This window comes from Bactrocera latifrons, unplaced genomic scaffold (genome assembly GCF_001853355.1).
Source record: "Bactrocera latifrons isolate USDA-ARS-PBARC rearing strain unplaced genomic scaffold, ASM185335v1 scaffold_103, whole genome shotgun sequence".
In the NCBI taxonomy this organism is placed as follows: domain Eukaryota; kingdom Metazoa; phylum Arthropoda; class Insecta; order Diptera; family Tephritidae; genus Bactrocera; species Bactrocera latifrons.
Window position 1 is genome coordinate 1,154,376 of NW_017534442.1, and position 10,026 is coordinate 1,164,401.

Here is a 10,026-nt window from a genome sequence, read left to right on the forward strand (position 1 = left end):
GACTTCAGTTCTTGAGTCAATTTAAACTTGGAAGGATTTAGGCTAAGATCTTTTCGCTAAATTCCTCACAACGATGTCACAGAGATGCCCAACGCTTGAGAACGACGTGTGAGGGACCGATTAGCGTCTTCCTCAATTGATGCGCTAGCGGCAGCAATATTCTCGGCATTACGGGCACTTTTTTGTCTTACTGGTGGGGGAATATTTTGTACTTTGCTGTGTTTTTAAATTTTTCCTTACACGCTCAATTGTTTATCTGACAGGACGATTATGACGACCATGAATTGGGCGAAGCGCTCTAAAATGCCAAATCTTACTAAAGAGAAATGTCAAAAGAGCGGGGAAAAAATGGGGTCGTTTCCTGTCCTTATCGATCTAGTTATGTAGCGTTGCAATTGAAAAAACCGTAACAAAAGTTTTCCATACAAGCACTTGATTCCGATCGTTCAGTTTGTAAGACAGCTATATGCTATCTTAGTTCAATGGTTGCGCTTCAGTCAAATGAGCAGCTTTTCTGGAAGAAAAGTACGTGTGCAAAATTTCTAATCATTATCTCATAAACTGAGAGACCATGAGTTATATGATAAATCGAGTCAATTCGTCATGCTGGGTTTATAGGGCCTCCGACGTTTATTTCTGGGTGTTGCAAACTTCGTGGACACTCGGGCCCAGTTGACGAAGTTAACACAATATTCCCACCATATTTTGTATGAAATTTTCAAATTGCGAACGCCAAGTTTTCATATGGAAGATTGCTTCAAGTGTCAGTCAATGTCGCTAAGTAACTCTTGAAGTCTAAGGATAAAATCGCTAGAGGCCAGGCCTTATGAATACGGTGAATGTGAAAGCAAATTTGCTATATACTGATTACAGACACAATGCATTGTCTTAATTGAGAGCTCACTCTGAACTAGTTTGTGCAGAAACATTTTTTAGGTTCTCCAAATGGTTTTGAGATTTCTTTGATGTTTTCAATCGCATTTTGAAAGTGGACGTAATCTGTTAATTTTGATTTCTTAAAGAGGTCCAAAGAGTTGGTGATATGGTTCTTTGGTTCTGCGAGATATTCAGGAAAAGGGATTGTATGATGTTGACCTGAAATGAATTTCAATTATTTTGATCACAATCTTAAAGTTAATTTTAGATGTTACTAATAGGTTTCTGAGTTCAGAGCGATAGAAATAACTACTCTGATTACGAAATAAAAAAATGCCGTAATTACAGTTTTTGCAAAAACTGAATTCTTAATTGAAACTCGTGAATTAAAGCCGCAGGCTCAAAATAAACTGTAAATTAATAAAGCTCGAATCGTTAAATTAACAAATAAAACAGTGTGAAAAATCTAGTAAAAACAAGCTCGTAATGGAAGGTCGTCTTATCGAGTACCGCCCAATTGGAGGTGGGCTTGACTACCACCACAACTCGCCGTTGATTGGCGAAATACCACCAGCTGGTGGAGACTACACACATGCCGTCCATCGTTCCATCGATCAATTACGCAACAGTTTGAACGAGCGCGTCGCGCTCGGACCGTTAAGCGTGTTTTCGAACTCATCCGCCGATTTGCGCTCTTCAGTATTGTCCTACAGCCAGCAGCAGCAGCAACAACAACAACAGCAGCAGCATCATCAACAAGCCTCGCAGTCACAACATGGACAGCCACACGCCACGCAGCAACAGCAACAGCAACTACCGAGCCAATACGCACAGCTGACGGCCGCTAATGCCAGCAACGCCAGCGGAAGCGATTTGCTTGCGCAACAGCAGCAGAAAGTTAGTACCACTACGGGTGTTGCACCATCAGCCGGTGTGGCAGTCGCCAGTGGTAACAACAACACTAATAATGCTGTTAAGCTCACTGTCGACACGAATGCGATCGTCAGCTCGACCGTACCGAACGGGGCAACAGCAGGCAATAACATTGGCAGTAGTGGTGGCGGCACCGTTTCTGCAGGCTCCGGAAATGGCAGCAATGTCAGCAGTGGAGGTGGTGGCGGCGGTCGCGGTCGCAAGGCGCGTATTTATCCGAATCCTAATCAACACATTATTGTGACCAGCAATAGTGTGGACCATCACCACGCTGCGGCGGGTCGTCATCATCATATTGCCAGCGATGGTGTTGGGGGTGGCAGTGTAGGGTCGACAACCAGCTCACCACGACATATGGATGTCAAAGATGCGAAGGTACATAAGATTACAATAATCGCTGTTCTCCTTAATCTTAATCTTAACATATTTCAGATGAATTGTAGAATTTTATAAAACTTTGATGTCCATTTTCAGTACAGCCCAGCGCTGCCAAATATAAGGAATGTGATTGTAATTACCGAAATAAATTTTTAAAAAATATATTCGTCGTTCAGTGGAATATTAAAAAACTTAGCTCTTAAGATGACTTAGACTAAGATGAAACCCATCAGAAACGAAAGATAAAATAACAAGCATTAAGGGATAAATAATTTACGGGCCACCTGAGGCCAAGAAAAGGAAAAGGAGGGGGTGGCTGAATTTAAAAGGATTGAGAATGACTTACCTCGATTTCCGACAAAACTACGAGCTCAATAAAAAACAGTTATATTGCAATGTTGGTCTATAACTTTTGTATACAAAAAAAAAGCCAACTTCTTTTTTCCTGCAAATGCAACACGCTTCTCTCTTCAACCCTCGGTATTTAACTTATCCTGCAGGCGTTGTGACCAATTGTAACGTTGCGATGTAGGCAGTCTGTTTTCTCTCAGCTGCGACACAGAACTTCTCGTCTTTTACCTTTTCCGAAAGCCAATAGTTTCGTTTGCCACTGTACGTTAGGAGCTTGAAATGCCGTAACACAGTTCCCTGATTCCAAGTTCGTGAAAAGTGCTCTCAGAGAGCAAGAGTGCAAGTCGATACAAACCCGCTTTCGATTGTGATATTAGCTTCTCGCCGTCATACATTACCTGTATTTGCTGACGTGCTTACTTTGCCGCTCAGATTCGGGCATGTATCTTCGCAACAACAAGAGATTGGTTCGAGTCAATATTAGGACGTAGGAGCGTACGCACTTTTAAAATACTGGATACGTGTCTTCTCTCACAACATGATCGATCTGATTGGTGGCTTTTCGATCCGGAGACAGCCATATATCTTGATGCAGTTTCTTATGCTGGAACCTAGTACTACAGATAATCATATTTCGAACCCCGACGAAGTCGATTAACCTCGTGGAGGCTGCATTTATCGACTGTTGTGCCAAAGATACCTTTCTTGTCCGCCCTGGCGTTAATGTCGCCAATCAAGATTTTGATATCATGGTGGGGGCAGCGCTCACAGAAGGCATCTTTGGTCACATCGTCCTTCTCTTCCGTCGGGGCGTAGGCGCAAATCAGCGATATGTTGAAGAACTTCGCTTTGATGCCACGAATCCAAGACCGAAAGTGCGCTCCTTTAAATGGTCACTGTAGAATGCTACAGAGACACACTCACCTCAGTCCTTGTCCCGTCTATCACATTTCTTGGACGGCGACACTTTCCCAATTGCAGGTGTCGTCATCAAAAGGGGGGATACTTATCCGAGGCTGTTGTTTCCTTTTCATTGGTAGAGTTTTTTACGTTGAGGGACCCAACCCTTTACGTTGAGCTCGCTTTCAAACGAACATTTTTTGGCTACAAAGAGAACACTTGGTCTAAGATCGGGAGTCCTAAACTGCTTGAGCCATATGTAAAAGAATCGTTTCTGATCACTCTCAAGAGAATTTTCTTTTACACATGACTCCATACTCCATTCTCCATTCAAAATTAGGTAATAAAAAATCAACTAACTAATTATGAGCAATTTAGTAAACATATGGAATGTATGTTATACATGGATAAATATTTAATTTTCTTTCACAATTGGCAACTAATTTGTTTACTTTCAATATTCTATTCTTAGATTTTCAGCTCGAAAGCGGACTTGCAGCTGCACACACAAATTCACATGCGCGAGGCCAAACCGTACAAGTGTACGCAGTGCTCCAAGGCGTTCGCCAACTCTTCCTACCTGTCGCAACACACACGCATCCACCTGGGTATAAAACCGTACCGCTGCGAGATTTGTCAGCGCAAATTCACCCAACTGTCCCATCTGCAGCAACACATCCGCACCCACACCGGCGACAAGCCATACAAGTGCCGACACCCCGGCTGCCAGAAAGCTTTCTCACAACTTTCCAATCTGCAGTCGCACTCGCGCTGCCACCAAACGGACAAACCCTTCAAATGTAATTCCTGCTACAAGTGTTTCTCAGACGAGCCCTCACTGCTCGATCATATACCCAAGCACAAGGAGTCTAAGCACCTGAAGACACACATTTGCCAGTATTGCGGCAAATCGTACACACAAGAGACATATCTAACCAAGCATATGCAGAAGCACGCCGAGCGCACGGACAAGCGACCACCGATTGCCGCTTTGACCGCGAGCGGTAATGTGCCCGGCGCTGGCGCATCCTTAGGCGGCAGTGGCAACAGCGCGCCTGGCAGCAATGTGAATGGGGGCAATATGGGTGGCGGTGCTGCGGGCGGCACTAGTGGTGGTGGTATTGGTGGTGCGGGTGTGAGTAGTTTGCCAAATTCGAATACCCACAATCGCCAGACGCTTGGCTTGCCGCCGGTGTCGATAGCACCCACCGAGCATTCATATTGGCCTAAGGTCAGTCCAGACTCCGCCGCTAATATGACAGATGTCATGCACCAACAGCAACAGCAACAACAACACCAACAACAGCAGCAGCATCACCATCATCAACAACAGCAGCAACTCGGCGGCCAGCAACACCATCATCAGCAGCAGCAACAGCAGACGCAACAACAGGCGCCGCAACAGCAACAGCACATGGACTTTTCGAATGTAAATTCAGGTGGCGGAAGTAGCGCTGGTGGCGGAGGCGGAGCCAGTGGATCTGGTGGGCCGCCAAACGGACATGGCGAGCTGCAAACGCATCATCGAATGAGCGACAACGGTCGGGACGAAATCGGTGAGTCAGTTCTTATCTACCTGAAAGGCATTATGTCATTATGGTAATGTAGTTTCTACCCTGACTCGTCGTTTACATATACTCATAAATCAAGAAATCAGTATTTTGTGAGTTATCAATAGTCAGAGCGTTCTAACAGCACATTTTGTATTTAAAATGGGTGAGATCTATTGGTCTGCAAACCAGTTGTATGTTAAGCTTTTTTGACATCACTCATCGAATGACTTTTCGGTCGTATTCCAAGAGCGTTTCGTGTCCGTAATGCTCAGTTTCAAAACCAGTATTTTTTCTCAAAGGTTATTTGACTATAGAGTATCAAAATGGAATGATATTAGCCGCTGTTTATTTTATATAAGAACTTTAACTGACACGCCAGCTCATTTGATACATCTTCCCCTCTTTGTTGCATTAAGAGAAGGGCAAGACGGACTTCTTTTGGGCATGAAAGTTTATTTTTAATACTATATTTGTGACATAAGGCATCGGATATATTTTCTTAGATTCAGCTGGATAGTCCACACAACCTAGTATATTGTACTAAAAGCCACACCCTGCATTAGCATACATAGCGAATTTCCATTAATAAAATTAAAGTATTAGTATTAGAGATGGCGGGTATGTACAATCTCGTTATCCAAAAGCAAAAATCGATACAACCGTCTAAATACGGTCACACCAATATTTGATTTTACTAAATTATATAATTATAATAAATATGTTATTATATTCTCAAATGTTTACCCAATACCTTTTCAGTGTCTACACCATCCACTGTTGGACCGTACGATGCGGCGAGTATCACGAAGACCACCAGCAATTCAGCGTTCACCCCGATCAATTCAATGCCGCCACACTTGAATACACTTAGCCACCATCCCATGGCGCAGCGTCCGTACCTGTACGATGCTATCAGCTTCCAGAATAAAAATGTCAATCAAAATAATTCCAATTCATTTCCAAACCAACTGATTTCGCTTCACCAAATTAGGAACTATGCGCACCAACCGGCCGGTCTGATGGCGGGCGAGCATTTACTTGGCGTTAGTGTGGGACCGGGTAAAGATAAAGGATAGCTATATTTTTAAGTGCGAAAGCACGAACGATTTGGGGTCGATTACTTAGACGTACTAGATGAATATGTGAACTAAGAGCTGCTTTATTGGGTGCGAGCATTTTTGTGATGAATTGAATAATGTTTATATTTAAACTAGAATTCAAATCCTGCAATTAAGAAGACCGTAATGCAAAAGTGAAAAGGCGTTAGAAAAGGTCGTGGAAGAAAAAAGAACATATACATGTGGATCACAAAAGTTATGCGGTTAATTCTTTTAAAAATAAATTGGTTTTCTGTGGTTAACATTATTTTTTAAATTAATAGAAGTATTTGCTTATTTAGTTTACTCCCACAATAAAGTCGGATTTTAAACTTCAATTTCCGTCCATAATAGTTTTTGAAAGTAAATAATAGGATACAGCGCGCCAGAACTATCTTGGCGATACCAAGAAGAATGTACATATTTGAGTCTGTCACTTATAAATATTTATGCAACCTACAATTTGACTATACATTTTAATAACACTAAAGATCTATTGTGGAATAGTTAGCTGGAGCCTCTTCTGAAAATCGAGAAATTAACTATACAAGTAAATCTGGAGCAGCTTAGTAGGGTTTAAAGAGCGCAAAGCTTCTCTCTCTCTTTCTATTGAAAAACAGTATCTTTTTTGAAATACACGAAACGAAGTTAATGAAAGAGATTTTAAGATATTAAACTTCTCTTTTGTAGCATATGATTAAGCTACACTGAATGATGACGGCATGGAATTCACTATAAATAGTTTTTGATACTCTTAACCCTACTTCCCGCTGATCCAATGTACTGTGATCAGTTGCTTGTCGCAAAGGACGAACAACAAAAATTTTAAAATTCATCTCATATAATCGTTGTCTGTAGTGTTCTCTTCCAATCGGTTCCTTTTTAACAAGGCAGTATACAATTGAATATGAAGTATTCACTAACAGAACGTTGGAAGAAGAGCTTTTTCTAATTCAATTTACGAGTTCATACGATTTAATAACATCGTAAGTACAAAAAAAATTGTTTGTAGACCTGTGTAATAAGCGTAAATGAATACTGAAAATCGCCATAACCTAAAATTAAAACTACATTTAATACAGTAGAACAAAATATTTATTTCTCTGGACCCAGCCGCTCTGTATAATACATTCTTCGTACTAGAATTTGAATTGATTCAACATTTCTCCATATTTGCTAAAGAAATTTCTCACCCACTCGTGAACCATGCATATTAAGCTTTAAATCTACATTAAATTAATTTTACCATGGCACTGGACTTTCTGTTAATAGATTTTCAAAAAGAGATAATTAAATTGAAATACCCAGTCTTTTTCCAAAATATGTTTTAACCGAATGTTGAATCACAGCCTCCAAGTTATCGTTAACAACTTATATTTCTTTATCCTTTTTTTACTCACAAATTTGTTGTTCTGATTCTACATGATGTTCTACATGCTCTTCTCTGTTTTGAGAAATTAAATCTTAAATTAATATATGGAATGTTTAGCAAAATATTTTAATGGTTTTAAAGTTATGTACCAATTTAATCATCTTAAGTCTAATAAGTCGACCATTGAAGTAAATACTACGATACAAGCAACTAATTAATGAATTTTATAGTTCAAAAAATATTTTTGGCGCGCTGTTAGTAATAGTATTACTTCTGCAACAGTTTTTGGAAAAGGTTGCCACGCATTTAAAGCTTTTAATCAGTTAAAATGATAATTACAATGTCTGCTTTAAAGAAAAGACAATCTGATGCTTAATTTTTTGCACCCACCTACTACCACCATTAGTTAATGACGAAAGTATTTATTTGAAGCAGCGAAATGAAATCGGTGCTATCTGAAGCTGTTCTAAAACATGTTCTCGGACGGGAAAAGTAGCGCTTCGCCAACCTTTTTCACAGCGCCGACCTTCATTGCAACTATGAGATACGCAATTTATATTTGAAAGTTCCATCCTAATCGGCCTGTTTACGAACCTGAAAACTTTCTTCTACTCTCTAGTTTGGCTTCTACATAAATAAAGAATTATTGCAGCATAATTTCTGTGGATTTTTATTTAATTTTCATTACTAAAAATTTAGCACGAAAAGACTGAACAAATGAAATTTAATACAAGATTGATTTATATCAAGAAGAAGATTAACATAAATATGCTTAAATGCGTTGGCTTTTGCGGCATTCAAATCACTTAAACTTACAAGCACCTTCACCTTTCTGCCAAAGGGTAAACCTGAAAAGAGATTGAATACCGGTAGATCAGCGCTCATAAGCAACGCACTGGTGTTAAACAGTTCCACTGGCGCTCAAACAAAGCGCAGCAACTAACTAACTAATCCGATTGATTAATTAACTAATCAATCTAACCTAAACCGCTATGATTGATTGAGAAATACACAGAGAACAGAGAGCATAAAATCAACACATTTAAAATAGTGAATTTGTGAATTTAATTTATCTAGAGTAGTGAAAGAAAGCAGCAGCTCGGCAGTGAAAGCGTTACATCTAATTTTATTGATTTTTATATGTGTGTAATTTGATTTAAGCGCATTTATGTAAAAATGTTTAGTAAATAAAAGGGCTAAAATACATACAAATACACATGCAAATGTTTAACTGTAATTCATAGTTAAGTGTAACTGTAAACTAAATATTGGTAAACTGCTAAACTAACAGGAAACGAAAAAGCCGTCACAGTGAGAGAAGAGTGTGCAGTAAATATGGAATGGCGTTGCCAGCTGAACATGTGTGCATACGAGAATCACTTCAACTAAATTTCAGAAATACAATTAAAAAATACAAAACAAAACATTTGCATTAAAATATGTGTAAAAAACAAAGAAGGCAGCCATGCTGACATACATGTACTTATGTATGTTGAAATTTACAGTTGATGAAAAGAGTTAAAGTTAATTAAAATAAAGAACTAAAGCATCCCTAGATACAACTAAGCAACTTTGATTGTAAATCAGCATTTTTAATATAATATGTATTTATATGAGAGACCAGGGTTGCATAACTGCGCCTCTAACTGTATTATAAGCATTTTAAGCTAATAACGCTCACGAGATGTATGTATGTATACATGTTTGTATTTCGAAAATGTACATTACTAAAAATTATGAGATAAAATAATCTTAATTGAATGCAAGTAAGCGCTTGCGTGCACGTAACGCTGCAGAAAAGTAGCCACTGAGTAAGAATTATTATTATTATTTTTGTTTCTATTAATACTAAGCACTGCAGATTGACATATACATACATGTGTATGTTTGTATCTAATTGCATATTTTCGAGCGAGCGCAAACTATGTTAAACGTTAGTAGTTAAAATGTAATGAGTTAAACTAAAGTAATCGATTTGATGCAGCACGTGCGATTGGGAAGAAATATTTTGAAAAAATATTTAAAATAATAATAGTGCATATTAAATAAAAAAATAAATTGCTTCTTAAAGCTGAAAACTATTGCAAGAAATCTAATTGGCAATAAGTGTTTGTAAGTTATTATATGTAAATGTAATTTTAACTATAATTGTACGTGTAATTATCGAAATAAAGTTAATTAAATTAATGTCCTAAAACTAAAAACAAAAAATAAAGAAAATCAACACAAAGCAAACGCATTTTTTATCAAATCTGCGCCGGATAATGCTGTAATGCTGCTAATTTGTACGCATTAGATTACACTTAAGGGGCGAGCATGCTTTAGAAACTTCAAAAAAATGGATTTTTTTCTTTTTGTTTGAATCTTTTTAAAAATTATCTAAGAATATGTCCCCGAAGTTATAGATGGGAATTGGAAATATTGTCGAAGCTAGAAGGGAAATTCTGACCGAGCGTCTAGCAAATATATGAGCGCTTGGGCAGAAAGCGAAAACTTTGACGCGCGATTTCTCGGTTTTTAATTTTTACGATTTACCTTAATTGGCGGGCAGGATAGAAAAAAAACT

At 38.7% G+C, this 10,026-nt stretch overlaps 1 protein-coding gene across 2 annotated transcripts in view; it reads left to right on the forward strand.

Moving 5' to 3' along the window:
* The window catches only part of LOC108968387 (zinc finger protein rotund), a 111,592-nt gene extending 102,069 nt beyond the window's left edge, over nucleotides 1–9,523 (forward strand). The window contains exons 1-3 of one of the 2 annotated variants that reach the window (XM_018932414.1): nucleotides 1,358–2,184; nucleotides 3,911–4,994; nucleotides 5,751–9,523. In XM_018932414.1, the coding sequence (XP_018787959.1) occupies nucleotides 1,363–2,184; nucleotides 3,911–4,994; nucleotides 5,751–6,067 (2,223 nt within the window). In that variant the 5' untranslated portion in view covers nucleotides 1,358–1,362 and the 3' untranslated portion in view covers nucleotides 6,068–9,523. Of the gene's footprint in view, nucleotides 1–1,357; nucleotides 2,185–3,910; nucleotides 4,995–5,750 lie in introns of those variants that run through there. The other variant, XM_018932405.1, reaches the window with a different exon arrangement.
* Nucleotides 9,524–10,026: the final 503 nt, after the last annotated feature.